Source organism: Larus michahellis, unplaced genomic scaffold, assembly GCF_964199755.1.
Source record: "Larus michahellis unplaced genomic scaffold, bLarMic1.1 SCAFFOLD_265, whole genome shotgun sequence".
Lineage (NCBI taxonomy): Eukaryota > Metazoa > Chordata > Aves > Charadriiformes > Laridae > Larus > Larus michahellis.
Genome location: NW_027436232.1, coordinates 1 through 25379, shown reverse-complemented (window position 1 = coordinate 25379; position 25379 = coordinate 1). Strand labels below are relative to the sequence as shown.

Sequence of the window (25379 nt, the reverse complement as noted above, 5' to 3'; positions counted from 1 at the left end):
ATATTTGGTGACCCGGCTCGGGGCGGGGGGGGGAAGGGGGGGGTGGTTACTCACCGCTGGAGGATGAGGGGGGGGTTGGGCTGGCGAGCGCCGGGGTAGTGGACGTGGATGGTGTGGCCGGCGTTGGCGGTGAGCTGGCGCAGGGTGCGTTGGCTGCGGCCCAGGCCCTGGGCCAGGCGGGTGGTGGCCGTCCCCGTCCCCAAGGCCAGCGCCCCGTGGTCGGCGTGACGCACCAGCAGCGGGTGGCTGGCGGGAATGTTCCCCGGGGAGGGGGGGATGTCGGCTGCGAGGGAGAAAGAAAAATGGGGGGGGGTCCTCAAACTTCCTCAACACCCCCCCCGGGAATGGGGCGGGGAAAGGTGACAAAGCGGGGTGTCGGGAGGTGACAGAGTGGGTGGCAGGGGGCGGATCCCACCCTGACCCCCCCCCCCCCAAGGCCATGGGGAGGCAGAAGTGGGGTGCTGGGGGGGTCAACCCCACTGTGTCCCCCCCCCCAAGTCCATGAGGAGATAAAAATGGGGTGCTGGGGGGTGACCCCCTTCTTAACCCCCCCCTTCAAGGCCATGGGGAGGTGACAAAGTGGGTGGCAGGGGGCGGACCCCACCCTGACCCCCCCCCAAGGCCATGGGGAGGCAGAAGTGGGGTGCTGGGGGGGTCAACCCCACTGTGTCCCCCCCCCAAGTCCATGAGGAGATAAAAATGGGGTGCTGGGGGGTGACCCCCTTCTTAACCCCCCCCTTCAAGGCCATGGGGAGGTGACAAAGTGGGTGGCAGGGGGCGGATCCCACCCTGACCCCCCCCCAAGGCCATGAGGAGGCAGAAGTGGGGTGCTGGGGGGGGTCAACCCCACTTTGTGTCCCCCCCCCAAGGCCATAGGGAGATAAAATTGGGGTGTGGGGGGGGTGACCCTCTTTTTAAGCCTCCGCTCAAGGCCATGGGGAGGTGACAAAGTGGGTGGCAGGGGGCGGACCCCACCCTGACCCCCCCCCCAAGGCCATGGGGAGGCAGAAGTGGGGTGCTGGGGGGGGTCAACCCCACTGTGTCCCCCCCCGCCAAGGCCATGGGGAGATAAAAATGGGGTGCTGGGGGGTGACCCCCTTCTTAACCCCCCCTTCAAGGCCATGGGGAGGTGACAAAGTGGGTGACAGGGGGCGGATCCCACCCTGACCCCCCCCCAGGGCCATGGGGAGGCAGAAGTGGGGTGCTGGGGGGGTCAACCCCACTGTGTCCCCCCCCCCAAGGCCATGAGGAGATAAAATTAGGGTGCTGGGGGGTGACCCTCTTTTTAACACCCCCCAAGACCCCTCGGGAGGTGACAAAGTGGGTGGCAGGGGGCGGACCCCACCCTGACCCCCCCCCCCAAGGCCATGGGGAGGCAGAAGTGGGGTGCTGGGGGGGTCAACTCCATTGTGTCCCCCCCCCCAAGGCCATGAGGAGATAAAATTAGGGTGCTGGGGGGTGACCCTCTTTTTAACACCCCCCAAGACCCCTCGGGAGGTGACAAAGTGGGTGGCAGGGGGCGGACCCCACCCTGACCCCCCCCCAAGGCCATGGGGAGGCAGAAGTGGGGTGCTGGGGGGGGTCAACCCCACTGTGTCTCCCCCCCCAAGGCCATGGGGAGATAAAATTAGGGTGCTGGGGGGTGACCCTCTTTTTAACACCCCCCAAGACCCCTCGGGAGGTGACAAAGTGGGTGGCAGGGGGCGGATCCCACCCTGACCCCCCCCCCAAGGCCATGGGGAGGCAGAAGTGGGGTGCTGGGGGGGGTCAACCCCACTGTGTCCCCCCCCGCCAAGGCCATGGGGAGATAAAAATGGGGTGCTGGGGGGTGACCCCCTTCTTAACCCCCCCGTTCAAGGCCATGGGGAGGTGACAGAGTGGGTGGCAGGGGGCGGATCCCACCCTGACCCCCCCCAAGGCCATGGGGAGGCAGAAGTGGGGTGCTGGGGGGGTCAACCCCACTGTGTCCCCCCCCAAGGCCATAGGGAGATAAAATTGGGGTGCTGGGGGGGTGACCCCCTTCTTAACCCCCCCCTTCAAGGCCATGGGGAGGTGACAAAGTGGGTGGCAGGGGGCGGACCCCACCCTGACCCCCCCCCCAAGGCCATGGGGAGGCAGAAGTGGGGTGCTGGGGGGGTCAACCCCACTTTGTGTCCCCCCCCCCCAGCCCACCGAGAGACAACACCCCCCCCGCCTCCACCCCGTGGGGCGACGGGGCAGCCCCGTGGCCCCCCTAAAACCGCCGTTTCTCCCCCTTTTTTTGCCATCCCGGCCCTTCCCAGTCCCTCCCAGCGCCCCCCAGTCCCTCCCAGTGCCCCCCAGTCCGTACTGGGGCTGGAGAACATGTTGTCGAACTCGATGATGAGGTCGTCGTCGCGGTCGAAGCGCTCGAAGCGGACGAGGGGGGAGGCGTTCATGTCGGGGTAATCTTCGTCCAGCTCCATCTCCGACCCGTCGTCGTCGTCCTCCTCTTCCTCCCCCTCCTCCCCTTCCTCGTCATCCTGGGCGGGGGGGGGGGGGGGTCAGCGGGCACCCTGAGCCCAAACTGGGGCACCCTGAGCCCAAACTGGGGGAATCTAAACCCAAACTGGGGGCACCCTGACCCCAAATGACACCCCCTGAGCCCAAACTGGGGCACCCTGAGCCCAAACTGGGGGAATCTAAACCCAAACTGGGGGCACCCTGACCCCAAATGACACCCCCTGAGCCCAAACTGGGGCACCCTAACCCAAACTGGGGGAATCTAAACCCAAACTGGGGGCGCCCTGACCCCAAATGACACCCCCTGAGCCCAAAACGGGGCATCCTGACCCAAACTGGGTGACTCGACCCAAACTGGGGGCACCCTGACCCAAACTGGGGGAATCTAAACCCAAACTGGGTGCACCCTAACCCCAAACTGGGGGCACCCTGACCCCAAACTGGGCCACCCCGAGCCCAAACTAGGGGCACCCTGAGCCCAAATGACACCCCCTGAGCCCAAACTGGGGCACCCTGCCCCCAAACTGGGGGAATATAAACCCAAACTGGGGGAATCTAAACCCAAACTGGGGGCACCGTTACACCCTGACGGCGAGGATCCGGGTGTCCCTGGGCTGGGGGTGGGTGGGGGGCACCCAATTCTCCCACCTGATCGTCCTCGTCTTCCTCCTCCTCCTCCTCCTCCTCGTCCTGGCTGTCGTCTTCGTCCTCGTTGCTGCCGCTGCTGTCTTCCTCCTGCGTGTGCTCCTCCTCGTCCTCGGGGTCCAGGATATTCATGGAATCTTGAAGGTCGGGGGAGGGGAGGATGAGCGACATCTCGGCAGCCCCCAAAACCCCCTGAAATCTTGTCGTTGTGTCCCCCCCCCGGCGTCCCCCCCCCTCCGGCGCCCCGCTCACCCTCTCGGTTGGCCTGCAGCGTGGAGGCCTGGCTGAGGTTGGAGGGCGCTTCGTCCATCAGCACGTCCTCCTGCGACTCGTCCTCCCCCGAGCGGCTCACTTAGGAGTTTTTTTGGGAAGGGGGGGGCGGGGAATGGAGGAATCACCGTTAAGGGGTGCAGGGGGGGCACCCGGATACGGGGGGGGGGGTGACCGATAGCCGAGGGGCCGAGTTTCTCACCGATGATGGTGCTGTTGCCGGCGGCGCCGTCTCTCTCCAGCAGCTCGTCAATGAGATCCTCCAGCTCGTTTTCCACCTTGGGCGGGGGGGGGACACACACGTTAGAGGGTGCTGGGGGGGGGACACACGACACACGACACGGGACCCCCCCCTCACCTGCATCTCCTGGGTGCTGAGCCCCTCGGGCTGGCCGGCCAGCACCACCGTGTCACCCTCGGCTTCCCCGTCCATGTCACCGTCGGCCGCCTCCGCCTGCGCCGCCTCCGCGTCCTCCTCGGGGGGCTCGGGGTCCCCGGGGTCCCCTTTTTTTTATTTTCGGGGTGGGGGGGGGGAAGGGGATGGGACAAAGAAGCGGGGGGTCAGGGTGACAAGCAGGACCCCTCCCACCCCCCTCCCGGGGATGGCCAGGAGGAGGGGACAGGGAGGGACGTGGGGACACGGGGGACCCCGAGCCCCTGATGGGGGACTGGGAAGCGGGGGGGGGGACGAGAAGGGAGATTGCCGGGGGGGGGGGAATTGGGGGGCAGGAGAGATGGGGGGGGGAAGGAGATGGGGGGAACAGGGAAGATATGGGGGGGACACCAGAGAGATGGGGAGGGACAGGAGAGAAATGGAGGGGGCACGGAAGAGAGATGGGGGGGGGGACGGAAGAGATGGGGGGGACAGGAGAGAAATGGGGGGGACACACACCAGAGATGGGGGGACAGGAGAGATTGGGGGGGGGGACAGGAGAGAAATGGGGGGGGACACCAGAGATGGGGGAACAGGAGAGAAATGGGGGGGGGGACGACACCAGGGATGGGGGAGGGACAGGAGAGATGGGGGGGGGAATGGAAGAGAGATGGGGGGGGAACACCAGAGATGGGGGGGACACCAGAGATGGGGGGGACACCAGAGATGGGGGGGGACACCAGAGATGGGGGGGGACACCAGAGATGGGGGGGGACAGGAGAGAAATGGAGGGGGGGGGACAGGACAGATGGGGGAACAGGAGAGAAATGGGGGGGGGACACGACACCAGGGATGGGGGAGGGACAGGAGAGATGGGGGGGGGCTGAAAAGAGATGGGGGGGGAATGGAAGAGAAATGGGGGGGGACACCAGAGATGGGGGGGGGGGGGGGGGGACACGACACGGGACACCAGGGATGGTGGGGGGACAGGAGAGAGATGGGGGGGGGACACCAGAGATGGGGGGGGGGGGAACACCAGGGATGGGGGGGGACAGGAGACAGATGGGGGGGGACACCAGAGATGGGTGTCGGGGGGGAACACCAGGGATGGGGGGGGGACGACACCAGGGATGGGGGGGGACAGGAGACAGATGGGGGGGGACACCAGAGATGGGGGTGGGGGGGAACACCAGGGATGGGGGGGGGGGGGGGGACAGGAGACATGCGGGGGGGGGGCACAGACAGGGAAAACTGGGGGGGGACGGGACGACACACAAGCGAAATGGGGGGGCAGAGAGGAGACGGGAGGGCCCCAGGAGGCCAGGGGGGATATGTGGGGGGGGGGGGGGGGGGGGGGTACCTCCGTCGGGGGGGGCGGCGCCGGCGTCGCGGGCCCCCCCGGCGCCCTCGGCCTTGCTCTTGCTGGAGGAGCCCTTGGTGCCGAAGAGGCCGCTGGGCTGGTTGACGATGCGCGAGAGCGTCTCCAGCGGCTTCAGCGCCGCGTTCACCGTGTTCGCCATGTTGGGGCTGCGGGGGGGGGGGGGTGGGTGTGGGGGGGTGGAGGTGGGGGGGGGGACACACACAGAGGGACTGTGGGACCCCAACGGCCAGGAGAACCCCCCATGGCACGCCGAGACCCACCCTGACGCCTCAAGACCCACCACAATTCCTCAAGATCCACCACGACCCTTCAAAACCCCCCCAAGACCCCTCAAGAACCCCCCCAAGACCCCTCAAGACCCCCCCCAAGACCCCTCAAGAACCCCCCCAAGACCCCTCAAGAACCCCCCCAAGATCCATCCCAAGACCTCTCAAGGACCCCCCCAAGATCCCTCAAGACCCCCCCCAAGACCCCTCCCAAGACCCCTCAAGAACCCCCCCAAGATCCCCCCCAAGACCCCTCAAGAACCCCCCCAAGATCCCACCACGACCCCCCAAGACCCATCACAACCCCCCAAGATCCCACCACAGCTCCCCAAGACCCACCACAACCCCCCCAGATCCCCCAAGGTCCTAACACGACCCCCCAAGACCCACCGTGACCCCTCAAGACCCATCACAACCCCCCTGAGATCCCACCACAACCCCTCAAGGCCCATCACAACCCCCCCAAGATCCCACCACAACCCCTCAAGGCCCATCACACCCCCCCCGAGATCCCACCACAACCCCTCAAGACCCATCACAACCCCCCTGAGATCCCACCGCAACCCCCCCGAGATCCCACCGCAACCCCCCCGAGATCCCACCGCAACCCCCCCGAGATCCCGTCACAACCCCCCCGAGATCCCACCGCAACCCCCCCAAGATCCCACCGCAACCCCCCCAAGACCCATCACAACCCCCCCGAGATCCCACCACAACCCCCCCCAGATCCCCCAAGGTCCTACCACGAGCCCCCAAGACCCACCGTGACCCCTCAAGACCCATCACAACCCCCCCAAGATCCCACCGCAACCCCTCAAGGCCCATCACAACCCCCCTGAGATCCCACCACAACCCCTCAAGGCCCATCACAACCCCCCCGAGACCCCACCACAACCCCTCAAGGCCCATCACAACCCCCCCGAGATCCCACCACAACCCCCCCAGATCCCCCAAGGTCCTACCACGAACCCCCAAGACCCACCGTGACCCCTCAAGGCCCATCACAACCCCCCTGAGATCCCACCACAACCCCCCCAAGATCCCTCAAGGTCCCACCACAACCCCCCAAGACCCATCACAACCCCACCGAGATCCCACCACAACCCCACCGAGATCCCACCACAACCCCACCGAGATCCCACCACAACCCCCCAAGACCCCACCACAACCCCCCCAGATCCCCCAAGGTCCTACCACGAGCCCCCAAGACCCACCGTGACCCCTCAAGACCCATCACAACCCCCCCAAGATCCCACCGCAACCCCTCAAGGCCCATCACAACCCCCCTGAGATCCCACCACAACCCCTCAAGGCCCATCACAACCCCCCCGAGACCCCACCACAACCCCTCAAGGCCCATCACAACCCCCCCGAGATCCCACCACAACCCCCCCAGATCCCCCAAGGTCCTACCACGAACCCCCAAGACCCACCGTGACCCCTCAAGGCCCATCACAACCCCCCTGAGATCCCACCACAACCCCCCCAAGATCCCTCAAGGTCCCACCACAACCCCCCAAGACCCATCACAACCCCACCGAGATCCCACCACAACCCCACCGAGATCCCACCACAACCCCACCGAGATCCCACCACAACCCCCCAAGACCCCACCACAACCCCCCAAGATCCCCCAAGGTCCTACCACGAGCCCCCAAGACCCACCGTGACCCCTCAAGACCCATCACAACCCCCCCGAGATCCCACCACAACCCCTCAAGACCCATCACAACCCCCCTGAGATCCCACCACAACCCCTCAAGGCCCATCACAACCCCCCCGAGATCCCACCACAACCCCTCAAGGCCCATCACAACCCTTCTAGGCCCACCAAGACCCTTCAAGACCCCCCAAAACCCGCCCCCCTGACCCCGGTGGGGTTGTACCTGGAGAGGTCGAGGCTGTGGGGGACCCGCGCCAGGTCGTTGACCAAGCCCTTCTTGAGGAAGAGGCGGATGATGTTGTTCATGCCGTTGTGTTGGGTCTTCGTGGCGCTGCTGTAGAAGCTGGAGGTGGAGGGGCAGGACTCCATGATGGTGCTGATGATGCACATGACGGCTTGGAGCCTGCGGTGGAAGGGGACACGGACGCACATGAGGGGACATGTCACACCTTGTGGGGACGTGTCACAGCCCACCCCCACCCCCAGAGGGTCGCGTCACCCCCAAGGAGGAGACATCGAAGATGTGGAGGACGGACAACTCCTGTGGAGCACACGTCAACCCCTGTGGAGGACGTGCCACCCCCACGAGGGACACATCAACCCCGTGGAGGACATCTCAACCTCATTAGGGCCACGTCAACCCCGTGGAGAACATCTCAACCTCACGAGGGACGCGTCACCTGCACGAGGGACACATCACCTCTATGGAGGACATCTCAACCTCATGAGGGACATGTCACCCCCACGAAGGACATGTCACCCCCATGGAGGAACATCTAAACCCCATGGTGGAACACCTCAACGCCACAGAGGACACCTCAATGCCACGGAGGAACAACCTCAGTCCCACGGAAGAACATCTCACCCCTATGTGGGGTACCTCACCCCCATGGAGGACACCTGAACCCCATGGAGGAACATCTCAGCCCTATGCAGGGTACCTCACCCCCATGGAGGACACCTCAACCCCACGAGGAACATCTCAACCCATGAGGAACATCTCAACCCCATGGCGCAATGTCTCAATGCCATGGCAGAACATCTCGACCCCATGGAGGACACCTCAACCCCATGGAGGAACATCTCACCCCTATGTAGGGTACTTCAACCCCACGAAGGAACATCTCAACCCCATGGAGAAACACCTCGACCCCATGGAGGACCAACCTCAACCCCATGGAGGAACGTCTCAGCGCTATGTAGGGTATCTCACCCCCATGGCGGACACCTCAACCCCATGGGGGAACATCTCGACCCCACGGAGGAACATCTCAGTGCTATGTAGGGTATCTCAACCCCATGGAGAAACAACCTTGACCCCGTGGAGGAACACCTCGACCCCACGGAGGACAACTCGACCCCACAACCGCGTGGCCGTGAGGGTGCCGGTGGTGGCCCCGCGTCCCCCACCTGGCGTGTTTCTCGGTGCTCTCGGCCATGGCCAGGGCCCGGCCCAGGGCCGCCTTCACCTCGTTGACCAGTGCCACCTGGGCGTCGGTGCCGCTGCCCGCCGCCGCCAGGCTGGCCAGGAAGAGCCGGGCCAGCGCCGGCGTGTCCTTGTCCTCGGCGTTCTGCGTGTGGGGCAGGAGGTGGTCCAGGACGAAGGCCAACACGCTGCAGTCCTGGGGTTGGGGGGAGGGGGGTGGTCAGACACCCCAAAACACACCCCCCCCACACCCCCAAAATCACCCCGTCCTTGAGGCGTGGGGCCACCAGGGGTTGGGTGACAAAGGGGGACGTGGGGCGCGGTGACAAGGGAGGGATGGGGTGGGACAGGACACCTTAACGCAGGCGGTGATGGGGACCTGGGTGCCGGGGGAACCTTCTGCATGGGGTGACAAGGGGACCCTCGGGGACACTTGGGGACATTGGGGACGCTCAGGACCCCCTGGGGACACCTGAGGGACCCTTGGGGACATGTCCCGGGGGTATCGTCACCTCCTCCATCCCCCTCCACGCACCAGCGCGCCACCCCCAGGACGAAACCCCGAGGACGGGATGGCAGTGACGCCCGTGCACCCCCGCCTCGGGGACCCTTGGGGACCCTCGGGGACACTTGGGGACATTAGGGACCCTCAGGGTGCTTCGGGGACACTTGGGGACATGTTCTGGGGGTACCATCACCTCCTCGACCCCACTCCACGCACCAGCGCGCCACCCCCAGGACGAAACCCCGAGGACGGGATGGCGGTGACGCCCGTGCGCCCCCCACCTCGGGGACACTTGGGGACATTGGGGACCCTCAGGGCCCTTTGGGGACCCTCAGGACCCCCTGGGGACACCTGATGGACCCCTGGTGACAATATCCTGGGGGTATTGTCACCTCCTCGATCCCCCTCCACGCACCAGCGCAACACCCCCAGGACGGGATGGCGGCGATGCACATGTGCCCCCCACCTCGGGGACACTTGGGGACATTGGGGACCCTCAGGGCCCTTCGGGGACACCTGAGGGACCCTTGGGGACATGTCCCGGGGGTATCGTCACCTCCTCCATCCCCCTCCACGCACCAGCGCGACACCCCCAGGAAGAAACCCCAAGGACAGGATGGCGGTGATGCCCGTGCACCCCCGCCTCGGGGACCCTTGGGGACCCTCGGGGACACTTGGGGACATTAGGGACCCTCAGGGTGCTTCGGGGACACTTGGGGACATGTTCTGGGGGTACCATCACCTCCTCGACCCCCCTCCACGCACCAGCGCAACACCCCCAGGATGACACCCCAAGGATAGGAAGGCGGCGACTCCCGTGCGCCCCCCACCTCGGGGATCCTTGGGGACCTTGGGGACCCTCGGGGTCCTCTGGGGACACTTGGGGACCCTCAGGACCCCCTGGGGACACCTGATGGACCCCTGGTGACAATATCCTGGGGGTATTGTCACCTCCTCGATCCCCCTCCACGCACCAGCGCAACACCCCCAGGATGGGATGGCGGCGATGCCCATGTGCCCCCCACCTCGGGGACCCTTGGGGACATTGGGGACCCTCAGGGCCCTTCGGGGACACCTGAGGGGACCCCTGGGGACATGTCCTGGGGGTACCATCACCTCCTCGATCCCCCTCCACGCACCAGCGCGCCACCCCCGGGACGAAACCCCGAGGACGGGATGGCGGCGACGCCCGTGCGCCCCCCGCCTCGGGAACACTTGGGGACATTGGGGACCCTCAGGGCCCTTCGGGGACACTTGGGGACATGTCCTGGGGGTACCATCACCTCCTCGATCCCCCTCCACGCACCAGCGTGCCACCCCCAGGACGAAACCCCGAGGACGGGATGGTGGCGATGCCCGTGCGCCCCCCACCTCAGGGACCCTTGGGGACATTGGGGACCCTCAGGGCCCTTTGGGGACCCCTGGGGACCCTTGGGACCCCCTCGGGACACCTGAGGGACCCCTGGTGACAATGTCCTGGGGGTTTTGTCACCTCCTCAATCCCCCTCCAAGCACCAGCGCAACAGCCCCAGGATGACACCCCGAGGATGGGATGGCGGCGATGCCCGTGTGCCCCCCACCTCGGGGACACTTGGGGACATTGGGGACCCTCAGGGCCCTTTGGGGACCCTCAGGACCCCCTGGGGACACCTGATGGACCCCTGGTGACAATATCCTGGGGGTATCGTCACCTCCTCGATCCCCCTCCACGCACCAGCGCAACACCCCCAGGATGGGATGGCGGCGATGCCCGTGTGCCCCCCACCTCGGGGACACTTGGGGACATTGGGGACCCTCAGGGCCCTTCGGGGACACCTGAGGGACCCTTGGGGACATGGCCTGGGGGTACCATCACCTCCTCGATCCCCCTCCACGCACCAGCGCGCCACCCCCGGGGACGAAACCCCGAGGACGGGATGGCGGCGACGCCCGTGCGCCCCCCGCCTCGGGGGGACCCTTGGGGACCCTGGGGGACAGCGGGGGACCCTGGGGGACGCTCGGGGACGGGGGTGGCCTCGTCACCTCCTTGATGAGCTCGGACTGGCCCACGGTGTAGCTGTAGTTGGCGATGAGGGTGGCGATGCCCACGTAGGAGCGCACCAGCTCGGCCAGCAGGCGCAGGATGGTGGAGGTGGGCATGAGGGGCTTGGTGGCCTTGGCGCGCTGGCGCTCGTCCCCGCGGTCCCCTTCCTTCTCCTTCCGGCCCTCCCGGCCCTCCTCGGGGCTGGCTGCTGCGGGGAGGGGGGGGACAGGGACACGGGGGACACCGTCAGGGGACAGCGTCGGGGCGGGGGGGGTGGGGATGAGGAGGGGACAGGAAAGGGCTCGGGGATGCGGAGGGGGCGGCAGGGGGGTTGGTTGGGGACACGGAGGGGACATCGGGGCTTGGGGACATGGAGGGGACATTGGGGCTAGGAGACATCAGGAGCTTGGGGACACGGAGGGGACATCGGGCGCTTGGGGACAGGGAGGGGGACATGGGGGCTTGGGGACACGGAGGGGACACTGGACTAGGGAACATAGGGGGCTTGGGGACAAGGAGGGGACACTGGGGCTAGGGGACATCAGGGCTTGGGGACACGGAGGGGACATTGGGGGTTGGGGACACAGAGGGGACATCAGGGGGTTGGGGACAGCAGGGGGATTGGGGACACGGAGGGGACATCGGGGCTTGGGGACACGGAGGGGACATTGGGTGCTTGGGGACACGGAGGGGACACTGGGGCTAGGGGACATCAGGGGGTTGGGGACACAGAGGGGACATTGGGTGCTTGGGGACACGGAGGGGACACTGGGGCTAGGGGACATCAGGGGGTTGGGGACACGGAGGGGACACTGGGGCTAGGGGACACGGAGGGGACAGCAGGGGCTTGGGGACAGCAGGGGGGACATTGGGGGCTTGGGGACAGCAGGGGGGACATCGGGGGCTTGGGGACAGCAGGGGGGACACTGGGGCTAGGGGACATCAGGGGGACTGGGGACACGGAGGGGACATCTGGAGCTTGGGGACAGCAGGGGAGACATGGGGGCTTGGGGACAGCAGGGGAGACATGGGGGCTTGGGGACACGGAGGGGACACTGGGGCTAGGGGACATCAGGGGGGTTGGGGACACGGAGGGGACATCGGGGGGTTGGGGACACGGAGGGGACACTGGACTAGGGGACATCGGGGGGTTGGGGACACGGGACATTGGGGCTAGGGGACACAGAGGGGACATTGGGGCTAGGGGACATCAGGGCTTGGGGACACGGAGGGGACATCTGGAGCTTGGGGACAGCAGGGGGGACACTGGGGCTAGGGGACAGCAGGGGGATTGGGGACACGGAGGGGACATCGGGGGGGCTAGGGGACACAGAGGGGACACTGGGGCCAGGGGACATCAGGGGGACTGGGGACACGGAGGGGACATCGGGGCTTGGGGACAGGGAGGGGACATCGGGCGCTTGGGGACAGGGAGGGGACATCGGGCGCTTGGGGACACGGAGGGGACACTGGGGCTAGGGGACAGCAGGGCTTGGGGACACAGAGGGGACACTGGGGCTAGGGGACAGCAGGGGGGTTGGGGACACGGAGGGGACATCGGGGGGGGGGACACACGCCACATGGGGGGGGTTGGGGACAGGGAGGGGACACTGGGGGCCGTTGGGGGCCAGCGTTACCTTCTCCCTGGGGGGTCCCCGAGGGGGGCGTCTCGGCAGCGGCTCCGTCGGCAGCGAACACCTGGGCCTGGGGGACACAGAGGGGGGGGGACATCAGCGCCGGGGGGGGGGGGGACACGCCAGCGCCGGGGGGGCCCCCAAAACCCCCCAACCCCCCCCCCCCAGCCCCCCCCTTCCCCACTTCCCCCCCCCCCCTCCCATCACCCCACGGCGTCCTTTGGAACATCCCCAAACTCCCCCCTTCAGCCCCCCAAACCCCCCCCCCCAGCCCCCTAAGTGCCCCCCAACCCCCCCCCGCCCCCTAAGTGCTCCCTCAGCCCCCCAAAACCCCCCTCAAAATCCCCCCCCGCCCCCTAAATGCCCCCCCCCCAGCCCCCCAAAACCCCTCCCATCACCCCACGGCGTCCTTCAGAATGTCCCCAAACTGCCCCCTCAGCCCCCCAAAATCCCCCCCCCCGAGTCCCCCCAAAATCCCCTCCCGCCCCCTAAGTGCCCCCCCAGCCCCACAAAACCCCCCTCAAAATCCCCCCCCCCAGCCCCCTAAATCCGCCCCCCCCCCCCCCGCCAGCCCCCCAAAACTCATCCCGTCACCCCACGGCGTCCTTAGGAACTGCCCCCTCAGCCCCCCAAAATCTCCCCCCCAAAATCGCCCCCAGCCCCCCAAAAAATCCCCCCCAGCCCCCAGACAACCCCCCCCAGCCCCCCAACTCCCTGCAAAATCCCCCCCCCCAGCCCCCCAAAACCCCTCACATCACCCCACGGCGTCCTTAGGAACGTCCCCAAACTCCCCCTTCAGCCCCCCAAAATCCCCCCCCCCCTCAAGTCCCCCCAAAAATCCCCCCCCCGGCCCCCCAACTCCCCGCAAAATCCCCCCCCAGCCCCCCAAATAACCCCCCCCAGCCCGCCAATCCCCCCCCCATCACCCCCACGGCATCCTTAGGAACGTCCCCAAACTGCCCCTTCAGCCCCTCAAAATCCCGCCCCAACAAGTCCCCCAAAACCCCCCCAAAAATCCCCCCCAGCCCCCCAACTCCCACAAAATCCCCCCCCCGCAATGACACCCCCCCCCAGCCCCCCAAATGCCCCCCCCCCCCATCGCCCTTCTGCATCCTCACAACGTCCCCAAACCTCCCCCTTCCTCAGCCCCCCAAACCCCCACCCCACCCTCCCCAGCCCCCCAAGTCGCCCGTGTGTGGCCCCCCCCGGCCCCCCCCCGGCCCCCCGAGCCCCACGGACGTTGATGGCGAAGCCGGCGGGGGGGTCGAAGTCTGCGGGGGGGCGGGTGAGGCTGCGGTACTGCTGGTACATGTCGTCCCCGATGTCGGAGAGCAGCTGGCTCACCTCGGCCGGCGCCCCGCTCCTGCCGTCCCCTTTGTCACCTGCCGCCGCGGGGGGGGGACACACATATGGACACGGTGAGGGGACACCCCCACACCGCCCAGGGGTCCCTGTCACCTTCTGGGGGGGGGGGGGACACGACACACACGCCCCGAAAATTGCCCCCGGGGCAGGGGGGGAGGGCGGACACGGCCGCGCTCTTGGGGTGCCCTTTGTCACCTCGGGGGCCCCGCATCGCCCCCTGGGGGGGGTGTTTAATTTTTGGGGGGGGGGGTGTTAATTTTTAGGGGGGGTGTGAATTTTTGGGGGGGGGCCCAACCCCCCCTTACCCTCCTGGGGGCACCCCAATCGCCCCCCCCCACGGCGACACCCCACTTCAACCCTCCATTTCTCACCGCCCCACAACTTTCTCCCCCCAAAACTCCCCCCTGGGGGTGGCTGTAACCCCTCGGGGGGTGGGTAATTTTTTGGGGGGGGGTGGTAATTTTTGGGGGGGGGCCCAACCCCCCCTTACCCTCCTGGGGGCACCCCAATTGCCCCCCCCCACGGCGACACCTCACTTCAACCCTCCATTTCTCACCGCCCCACATCTTTCTCCTCCCAAAACTCCCCCTGGGGGTGGCTGTAACCCCTCGGGGGGTGGGTAATTTTTTGGGGGGGGGGTAATTTTTTGGGGGGGGGCCCAACCCCCCCTGTACCCTCCTGGGGGCACCCCAATCGCCCCCCCCCACGGCGACACCCCACTTCAACCCTCCATTTCTCACTGCCCCACATCTTTCTCCCCCCAAAACTCCCCCCTGGGGGTGGCTGTAACCCCTCGGGGGGGGGTGGGGGTAATTTTTGGGGTCCCCCCCCCCCAAAAAAATGGCCCCTACCCTCGTCGGGCGCGTGGTAGGCGGCCAGAGCGTTGAGCATGTCGTAGATGACGTCCTTGATGGGGTCGGGGATGGGGGGCAGCGGGGCCGGCTTGAGGGGCGTCGTCTTCACCAGCTGCACGGCGTTGGGGCCCTTGATGCGCAGGTTCTCGAACTCGTCGTCGGAGGCTGGGGGGCAGCGGGGGGGGGGTCAAGGTTGGGGGTCCTCGGAGATGTGGGGCAGCCCCCCCTAACCCCCCCCCACCCCGGCGTCACCCCACAGAGAGAGCGGGCGGGGGGCGCAGGCGCGTTTCGGGGCTGAGACGGGGGGATCCGCGTGTAGGGGGTAAAGGGACCCCCACCCCGGGACCCATATTTTGGGGGTCGAGGGAGTCCCGCGACCCCCAAGTAGGGGGTAAAGGGAGCCCCGCGACCCCCAAGTTGGGTCACGGCTCCCCGCAGGACTCCCGTTTCTGCCCCACGGCTCCCCCCGGGACGCCCGTTTCTGCCCCACAGCAACCCCCGAGACCCCGTTTGGGACCCACAGCCACCCTCGGGACCCCCATTTCTGCCCCACAGCCACCCCTGAGACCCCGTTTGGGACCCACAGCCACCCTCGGGACCCCCATTTCTGCCCCACAGCCGCCCCCGAGACCCCGTTTGGGACCCACAGCCACCCTCGGGACCCCCATTTCTGCCCCACAGCCACCCCCGAGACCCCGTTTGGGACCCACAGCCACCCTCGGGACCCCCATTTCTGCCCCACAGCCACCCCCGAGACCCCGTTTGGGACCCACAGCCACCCTCGGGACCCCCATTTCTGCCCCACAGCCGCCCCCGAGACCCCGTTTGGGACCTACAGCCACCCTCGGGACCCCCATTTCTGCCCCACAGCCACCCCTGAGATCCCGTTTGGGACCCACAGCCACCCTCGGGACCCCCATTTCTGCCCCACAGCCACCCCTGAGACCCCGTTTGGGACCCACAGCCACCCTCGGGACCCCCATTTCTGCCCCACAGCCGCCCCCGAGACCCCGTTTGGGACCTACAGCCACCCTCGGGACCCCCATTTCTGCCCCACAGCCACCCCCGAGACCCTGTTTGGGACCCACAGCCACCCTTGGGACCCCCATTTCTGCCCCACAGCCACCCCTGAGATCCCGTTTGGGACCCACAGCCACCCTTGGGACCTCCATTTCTGCCCCACAGCAACCCCCGAGACCCCGTTTGGAACCCACAGCCACCCTCGGGACCCCCATTTCTGCCCCACAGCCGCCCCCAAGACCCCGTTTGGGACCTACAGCCACCCTCGGGACCCCCATTTCTGCCCCACAGCAACCCCCGAGACCCCGTTTGGGACCCACAGCCACCCTCGGGACCCCCATTTCTGCCCCACAGCCACCCCCGAGACCCCGTTTGGGACCCACAGCCACCCTCGGGACCCCCATTTCTGCCCCACAGCCGCCCCCAAAACCCCCATTTTGTCACCACAACTCCCCCCAGGACGCCCTTTTCTGCCCCACGACTCCCCCCGGGACGCCCCTTTCTGCCCCACAGCCACCATTGACACCCCATTTAGGACCCACAGCCACCCTTGGGACTCACAGGGACCCCCATTTCTGCCCCACAACCACTCCTGAGACCCCATTTCGTCGCCACAACCCCCCCAAAACCCCCATTTTGTTGCCACGACTGCCCCCGGGACGCCCCTTTCTGCCCCACGACTCCCCCTGGGACGCCTGTTTCTGCCCCACAGCCGCCCCCGAGACCCCGTTTGGGACCCACAGCCACCCTTGGGACCCCCATTTCTGCCCCACAACCACCCCTGAGACCCCATTTCGTCGCCACAACCTGCCCAAAACCCCCACTTTGTTGCCACGACTGCCCCCAGGACTCCCCTTTCTGCCCCACAACTCCCCCCGCGATGCCCGTTTCTGCCCCACAACCACCCCTGAGACCCCATTTCTGCCCCACAACCACCCCGAGACCCCCATTTCTGCCCCACAACCACCCCTGAGACCCCATTTCGTCGCCACGACTCCCCCCGGGACGCCCCTTTCTGCCCCCCGGCTCCCCCCAGGATGCCCCTTTCTGCCCCACAACCACCCCGAGACTCTATTTGGGACCCACAGCCACCCTTGGGACCCCCATTTCTGCCCCACAACCACCCCTGAGACCCCATTTTGTCACCACAACCCCCCCAAAACCCCCATTTTGTTGCCACAACTGCCCCCGGGACTCCCATTTCTGCCCCCCGACTCCCCCCGGGAGGCCCGTTTCTGCCCCCGCCCCGAGCCCCACCGGTGCCGGAGCCGCGGGGGGCGGGCAGGGCGATGCGGATGCAGGCGGTGGCCACCTCGGCGAAGACGCTGGGGCTGCGGCAGGCGGCGGGGCCCAGCACCCGCAGGATGTAGTTGATCTCGCGCGAGCCCAGGCTGCCCGACACCACCCCCGAGGTGGTGCTGCCGGCCCCGCTGGTGGCCGCCGAGCGCACGACCTGGGGACGGGGACAGGGACACCCTCAGAGGGGAGGCGGGGGGGGGACGGATGCGGGACGGTGGGGGGACGCGGGACAGCGAGGGACAGGGGACGGCGGGGGGATGCAGGACAGCATTGGGACATGGGATGACAGGGGACAGCAGGGGACAGGGGGACATGGGAGGACAGGGGACAGCAGGGGGACATGGGACAGCGGGGCACAGCGAGGGACAGGGGACAGCGGGGGGACGGGGGACAGGGGGACACAGGATGACAGGGGACAGCAGGGGGACAGGGGACAGCGGGGCACAGCGAGGGACAGGGGACAGCGGGGGGACATGGGATGGCAGGGGGACAGGGGACAGCAGAGGACAGGGGGACATGGGATGACAGGGGATGGTGGGGGGACACAGGGGGACAGGGGACAGCAGGGCACAGGGAGGGACGGGACAGCGGGGGGACATGGGATGACAGAGGGACAGGGGACAGTGAGGGACAGGGGACAGCAGGGGGACACAGGGGGACACAGGACAGCAAGGGACAGGGGACAGCAGGGGGACATGGGATGACAGGGGGACATGGGATGACAGGGGGACAGGGGACAGCAAGGGGACCCAGGGGGACATGGGACAGCAGAGAACAGTGAGGGACAGGGGACAGGAGGGGGACACAGGGGGACATGGGACAGGAGGGGGACACAGGGGGACATGGGACAGGAGGGGGACACAGGGGGACATGGGACAGGAGGGGGACATGGGATGACAGGGGACAGCGGGGGGACACGGGACAGCGGAGAGCTGCAGGACAGCAAAGGACAGGGGGTGGCGGGGGGACAGGGGGACACGGGATGACAGGGGACAGCGAGGGGACCCGGGATGACAGGGGGACAGGGGACAGCAGAGGACAGGGAGGGACAGGGGACAGTGAGGGACAGTGGGGGACACAGGACAGCGAGGGACAGGAGACAGCGAGGGGACACAGGGGGACATGGGACAGCGGGGAGACGCGGGATGGCGAGGGGACAGGGGGACACGGGGGGACAGGGGACAGCAGGGGACGGCAGAGGACAGGGAGGGACCCTAGGGGACAGCAGGGGGACAGGGGACAGCGGGGGACACGGGGACAGGGGACGGCGGGGGACACAGGGGGACGGCGAGGGACACAGGGGGACATGGGACAGCAGGGGACAGGAGACAGTGGGGGGACACGGGATGATGGGGACAGCGGGGGGACAGGGGACAGCGAGGGGACACAGGACAGAGAGGGGACACAGGACAGCAGGGGACAGGGGACAGCGGGGTGACACGGGGGGACACGGGACAGCAGGGGACAGCGAGGGACAGGAGGGGACACCCCGGGATGGCCCCGGCCCAGAGTGACGGATCCTCCCCAAGAGCGCGGCACCCCCGACCCCGTGTGCCCACTGTCCCCCAGCCCCCCAAGTCCCCCCTCCCCTTACCCCAGCCCCCCAACTCCCCCATCTCCTTGTTCCCCAGCCCCCCAAGTCCCTCACCCTTGTCCCCCGAGCCCCCCACCTCCCCCAGCCCCCCAAGTCCCTCATCCTTGTCCCTGAGCCCCCCACCTCCCCCGTCCCCTTTTCCCCAGCCCCCCAAGTCCCTCACCCTCGTCCCCCGAGCCCCCCAACTCCCCTGTCTCCTTGTTCCCCAGCCCCCCAAGTCCCTCACCCTCGTCCCCCGAGCCCCCCACCTCCCCTGTCTCCTTGTTCCCCAGCCCCCCAACTCCCTCACCCTCGTCCCCCGAGCCCCCCAACTCCCCCGTCTCCTTTTCCCCAGCCCCCCAAGTCCCTCACCCTCGTCCCCTGAGCCCCCCAACTCCCCTATCTCCTTGTTCCCCAGCCCCCCAACTCCCTCATCCTTGTCCCCAGCGCCCCCCAACTCCCCTGTCTCCTTGTTCCCCAGCCCCCCAAGTCCCTCACCCTCGTCCCCCGAGCCCCCCAACTCCCCTATCTCCTTGTTCCCCAGCCCCCCAAGTCCCCGTTCTCCTTGTCCCCCACCTCCCCGTCCCCTTTCCCCCAGCCCCCCAAGTCCCTCACCCTCGTCCCCCGAGCCCCCCACCTCCCCTATCTCCTTGTTCCCCAGCCCCCCAAGTCCCTCATCCTTGTCCCCAGCGCCCCCCAACTCCCCCGTCTCCTTTTCCCCAGCCCCCCAACTCCCTGTTCTCCTTGCCCCCAGCCCCCCAACTCCCCCCTCCCCCTTTTCCCCAGCCCCCCAAGTCCCTCACCCTCGTCCCCTGAGCCCCCCAACTCCCCTATCTCCTTGTTCCCCAGCCCCCCAAGTCCCTCACCCTCGTCCCCTGAGCCCCCCAACTCCCCTATCTCCTTGTTCCCCAGCCCCCCAAGTCCCTGTTCTCCTTGTCCCCCACCTCCCCGTCCCCTTTTCCCCAGCCCCCCAAGTCCCTCACCCTCGTCCCCCGAGCCCCCCAACTCCCCTGTCTCCTTGTTCCCCAGCCCCCCAAGTCCCTCACCCTCGTCCCCTGAGCCCCCAACTCCCCTGTCTCCTTGTTCCCCAGCCCCCCAAGTCCCTCACCCTCGTCCCCCGAGCCCCCCAACTCCTCTGTCTCCTTGTTCCCCAGCCCCCCAAGTCCCTCATCCTTGTCCCTGAGCCCCCCACCTCCCCCGTCCCCTTTTCCCCAGCCCCCAAGTCCCTCACCCTCATCCCCTGAGCCCCCCAACTCCCCTGTCTCCTTGTTCCCCAGCCCCCCAAGTCCCTCACCCTCGTCCCCCGAGCCCCCCAACTCCCTGTCTCCTTGTTCCCCAGCCCCCAAGTCCCTCACCCTCGTCCCCCGAGCCCCCCAACTCCCCTGTCTCCTTGTTCCCCAGCCCCCCAACTCCCTCACCCTCGTCCCCCGAGCCCCCCACCTCCCCTATCTCCTTGTTCCCCAGCCCCCAAGTCCCTCATCCTTGTCCCCAGCGCCCCCCAACTCCCCCGTCTCCTTTTCCCCAGCCCCCCAACTCCCTGTTCTCCTTGCCCCCAGCCCCCAACTCCCCCCTCCCCTTTTCCCCAGCCCCCCAAGTCCCTCACCCTTGTCCCCTGAGCCCCCCAACTCCCCTATCTCCTTGTTCCCCAGCCCCCCAAGTCCCTGTTCTCCTTGTCCCCACCTCCCCGTCCCCTTTCCCCCAGCCCCCAAGTCCCTCACCCTCATCCCCTGAGCCCCCCACCTCCCCTATCTCCTTGTTCCCCAGCCCCCCAACTCCCTCATCCTTGTCCCCAGCGCCCCCCAACTCCCCTGTCTCCTTGTTCCCCAGCCCCCAAGTCCCTCACCCTCGTCCCCCGAGCCCCCCAACTCCCCTGTCTCCTTGTTCCCCAGCCCCCCAAGTCCCTCACCCTCGTCCCCCGAGCCCCCCAACTCCCCTGTCTCCTTGTTCCCCAGCCCCCCAAGTCCATCACCCTCGTCCCCTGAGCCCCCACCTCCCCCAAGTCCCTCATCCTTGTCCCCAGCGCCCCCCAACTCCCCCGTCCCCTTTTCCCCAGCCCCCAACTCCCTCACCCTCGTCCCCCGAGCCCCCCCGCCTCCCCCGTTCTCCTCCTTCCCCTTCCCCGCACCTTCTCCATGGTGTGCCGCAGGGTGCAGGGATCCTCGATGATGTGCCGGAAGAGGAGGGTGACGAGGGGGGTGAAGCCGGTGAAGCCGGAGCTCTGGGTGAGGCCCAGGATGGTGCGGGTGCTGCGCAGCTCGGCGAAGAGCAGGGCGTGCTTGTGCTGGCGGGTGAGGCGCAGGCAGAGGCGCAGGGTGGCGTGCAGGGTGTCGGGGTCCACCGGCACCCCCAACATGCTGACGCAGGCCCGCAGGACGGCGGCACCGCTACTTCCGCCAAACCTCGCACGGGGCTTCCCCCCAATTCCCTCCGGCTCCCCCTTCTTCCGACGAGGAGGAGGGCGGAGGCGGCGGAGGGGCCGGGGAAGAGGAGGAGGAAGAGGAGGAAGGAGCCGGGGAGGAGGAAGAGGAGGGAGCCAAAGGGGTCTCTTCTTCCGGCGCCGGCTCTGGGGCTGCGGGGGATGCGGGGCGGGGGTGAGCCTGGCAACCCCCCCGGGGCCTCTCGGAGGCCACCCCCTCCATGGCCTCCCCCCAGTCCCCCCCCAGGGATCTCCCCCTGTCACCCCGATTCCCGTATCCCCCCCCCCCATCCCCTGGTTCTGGGGGTGCAGGGACATGGGGCAGTCCCCCAACAACCTGTGCCCCCCCCCCCCCCCAGCCTCTCTGACCCCCCCCATCCCCAAATCCTGCCCCCCCCCCCATCCCCTGGTTCTGGGGGTGCAGGGACATGGGGCAGCCCCCCGACAACCTGTGCCCCCCCCCCCATGGCCTCTCTGACCCCCCCCCAAACCCCAAATCCCCCCCCATCCCCTGGTTCTGGGGGTGCAGGGACATGGGGCCGCCCCCCAACAACCTATGCCCCCCCCCGCCTCTCTGACCCCCCCCCCCATGGCTTCTTGGACCCCCCATGGCCCCTCAGACCCCCCCCTTGGCCTCTCTGACCCCCCCCAACCCCAAATCCCCCCCCCAGAATCCCCCTCTATAACCCCGACTCCCATATCCCCCCCCCCACCCCCATCCCCTGGTTCTGGGGGTGCAGGGACATGGGGCAGCCCCCCCAACAACCTGTGCCATCCGTCCCCCCGCCCCCCCCGGCCTCTCTAACCCCCCCCCCCATGGCCCCTCAGACCCCCCCCTTGGCCTCTCTGACCCCCCCCCATCCCCCAAAGTTCCCCCCCCCCAAAGTTCCCCCCCAGCCCCAAATCCCCCCCCACCCCATCTCCTGGTTCTGGGGGTGCACGGACATGGGGCAGCCCCCGAACAACCTGTGCGTCCCCCCCCACCCCATGGCCCCTCAGACCCCCCCCCCCCCAGCCTTTTCCACCCCCTCATCCCCCCCCCACCCAAATCCCCCCCTCCAACCCCCGTATCACCCCCTCTCCCCAAACCTCCATCCCCTCCAAAAGCGGGTGCTCCCCTCCCTGCCATAAAAGACCCCCCCCCACAAAAAAAAAAAAAAATAATTACCGGGGGGGTCGTCCTTGCCCCTTCCCTCCGGCTCCCGCCCCTCCTCGCCGCCCCGTTCCCCTTCGGCGCCCTCTTTGCCCCCCTTTCCCGGGCGGGGGGCGCGCAGCAGCGTCAGCATCACCGGCCGCCTGTTCCCCGTCTCCTCGTTCACCTGGGGTGACAAATCGGGGGGAGCGGGAGGCGGGGGGGGGGGAACGTCACCGTGTGTCGTCGTCGTGGTGTGTCCCCCCCCCCGCCCCCCTCCCGGCCTTGGGGTCCAGTTACCTGCACCATGGTGGTGAACTGGACGGTGTAGCGGCGGCGGCCGGCGGTGAAGCGGACGCTGGTCTCCCCCGCGCGCCAGGCGGCGTCGATGGTGCTGTTGTTGCTGGCGCTGTAGCTGCACCACCGCCCCGAGCGGTCGTCGAACCAGCGCCAGTTGTTCCCAGTCGCCTGCAGATACTGGGAAGGGAAGGAGGGGTGACGAAGAAGTCGGGGGGGGGGGGGGGCGGTCAGCAGGGTGTACCCCCCCCGCCCCGGGGCTACTCGCGTCCCTGCAGCCCCACGGGGGATGGGGCAGCGCGTGGTGGGCCCACGGCCGGGGCACGGCCTGATTGGCACCCAGGACCCCGTATCGTGCGTGTGTGTGTCCCCCCCGCAGGACCCTTTGCCCCCCCCCCCCCCAGAGGACCCCCCGTGTCACCCCAGGACACCCCGTCCCTCCCCCCCCCCACCCAGAGACCCAATGTGTCACCCCAGGCCCCCCCCCACGTCTCCTTCCTAATCCTACCTGTCCCCCCCCCGCCTCCACCCAGGACCCCAGGGGTGCCCCCCCCCCGCCAGGACTCCAAGTGTCCCCCTCCTAACTCCATCCCCCCCCCCCCCCAAGACCCCCACATTCCCCCCCTAGGACCCCCACGTGTCCCCCGCTGACCCCAAGTGTCCCCCTCCTAACCCCATGTTGCCCCCCCAGGACCCTATATGTCCCGCCCCCCCTCCAGGACCCCCATATCCCCCCCAGGACGCCCTTTTCTGCCCCCAGGACCCCCACGTGTCCCCCCCCAGCACCCCAACTGTCCCCCCCAGGACGCCCTGTCGTCCTCCCCCCGCAAGAACCCCAAGTGTCCCCCCCAGGACCCCAAGCGTCACCCGCAGGACGCCCTTTTCCCCGCACCGGGACCCCCATATCTCCCCAAGGCCCCCCCCGTGTCGTCCCCCCCCCAGGACCCCAAGTGTCACCCCCAGGAGTCCATATCCCCCCCCAGGACTCCCAAGTGTCCCCTCCCAGGACACCCTTTCCCCCCCCATCCCCCCCGGATGACCCCAAGCGTGTCCCCCCCCCCAACCCCACCCGTGTCCCTCCATAACCCCATCTATGTCCCCTCAGCACCCCGTATCTCCCCCCCCGCCAGGACCCCGTATCCCCCCCCCCGGCCCCACACCCACCCCAGACACCCACCCCCCCACACACACAAGCCCCCCACGTCCAGTTCCCCCCTGCCCGGCCCCCCCCCGGGCCCCCCCAACCTTGTTCATCTGCGCCCTCCGCTTGGAGGAGACGGCCGTCTTCTCGTAGAAATCGATGAGCAACAAGACGGGGGTGATCCACCTTTTGGGGGGAAAAACCACAGAAATGGGGGCCGGGAGGGGAAGGGGGGGGGGGGGGGGATGTCCCGGCAGGGGGTTGGGGGGCTGCCCCCCCATCCTTACTTGGGGGTCTGCACCTCCTTGTGCTCCTTGGCGGCTTGGAGACAGGGCTGCACCACCTCCAGCAGCTTGATGAGGACGTCCAGGACGCAGCTGGATTCCACCACGCGGGCGCAAGGCAGCTTCAGCTCCTGGGGGGGGGAATGGGGGGGTCAAGGACACCCCAAAAAACTCCTACACCCCCCCCCCCCAAAAAAAAAACTAACCCCCCCAAAACCCTAAACTCCCCCCAAAAAATGCAGCTGGATTCTACCACGCAGGCACAGAGCAGCTTCAGCTCCTGGGTGGGGAGGGGGGGGACAGGGGGGGTCTGGGGGGGGCAGAAACACCCCAAAAATCCCTTAGACCCCCCCAAAAATCCCCGACCGCCCCTCCCCCCCGCCAAAAACCCCTAATCCCCCCCCAAAAACGCAGCTGGATTCTACTACGCGGGCGCAGGGCAGCTTCAGCTCCCGTGGGCGGGGGGGGGGTCAGGGACACCCCAAAAAAAACCCCCTAAACCCCCCCAAAAAAACCCAACCCCCAAAAATACCCCCCCCTCCAAACCCCCCCTCACCCCCCAAAATCCCTAACACCCCCCCCCCCCCCCCCCCAAAATCCCAACCCCCCCAAAAACGCAGCTCGATGGCACCACTCGGGCGCAGGGCAGCTACAGCTCCTGTGCGTTGGGGGGGGTCAGGGACACTCCAAAAAAACCCTAAACCCCCCCCAAAACCCCCCCTAAAAAACCCCCCACCCCCAAAAAACCCCAACCCCCAAAACACCCCCACCCCCCCCCCAGAAAATCCCTAAAGCCCCCAAAAACGCAGCTCGATTGCACCACTCGGGCGCAGGGCAGCTACAGCTCCTGTGGGCGTGGGGGGGTCAGGGACACCCCTAAAAACCCCTAAACCCCCCCCAAACCCCCCCTAAAAAAAAAAAACACCCCCAAAAAACGCCCCACCCCCAAAACACCCCAACCCCCCCCAAAAAAATCCCTAAACCCCCTAAAAACGCAACTCGATTCCACCACTCGGGCACCGGGCAGCTACAGCTCCTGTGCATTGGGGGGGGGTCAGGGACACCCCTAAAAACCCCTAAATCGCCCCCAAAACCCCCCCTAAAAAACCCCCCACCCCCAAAAAACCCCCCACCCCCAAAACACCCCCACCCCCCCCAGAAAATCCCTAAACCCCCCAAAAACGCAGCTCGATTGCACCACTCGGGCGCAGGGCAGCTACAGCTCCTGTGGGCAGGGGGGCGTCAGGGACACCCCAAAAAAAACCCTAAATCCCCCCCAAACCCCCCCTAAAAAAAAAAACACACCCCAAAAAACGCCCCACCCCCAAAAC

The 25379-nt window shown here is 67.6% G+C and overlaps 1 protein-coding gene across 1 annotated transcript in view; it reads right to left on the bottom strand.

Moving 5' to 3' along the window:
• The window catches only part of LOC141737123 (E3 ubiquitin-protein ligase HUWE1-like), a gene marked incomplete at its 5' end in the record, with an annotated part of 53847 nt that extends 29668 nt beyond the window's left edge, over nucleotides 1-24179 (bottom strand). The window contains 20 exon segments of the mRNA XM_074571739.1: nucleotides 55-283; nucleotides 2330-2501; nucleotides 3130-3263; nucleotides 3379-3477; nucleotides 3599-3674; nucleotides 3755-3900; nucleotides 5130-5296; nucleotides 7303-7482; nucleotides 8490-8701; nucleotides 11033-11241; nucleotides 12671-12737; nucleotides 13907-14049; nucleotides 14884-15051; nucleotides 17164-17359; nucleotides 20904-21212; nucleotides 21214-21347; nucleotides 22363-22513; nucleotides 22627-22803; nucleotides 23869-23950; nucleotides 24052-24179. Of these exon segments, the coding sequence (XP_074427840.1) occupies nucleotides 55-283; nucleotides 2330-2501; nucleotides 3130-3263; nucleotides 3379-3477; nucleotides 3599-3674; nucleotides 3755-3900; nucleotides 5130-5296; nucleotides 7303-7482; nucleotides 8490-8701; nucleotides 11033-11241; nucleotides 12671-12737; nucleotides 13907-14049; nucleotides 14884-15051; nucleotides 17164-17359; nucleotides 20904-21212; nucleotides 21214-21347; nucleotides 22363-22513; nucleotides 22627-22803; nucleotides 23869-23950; nucleotides 24052-24179 (3179 nt within the window).
• Nucleotides 24180-25379: the final 1200 nt, after the last annotated feature.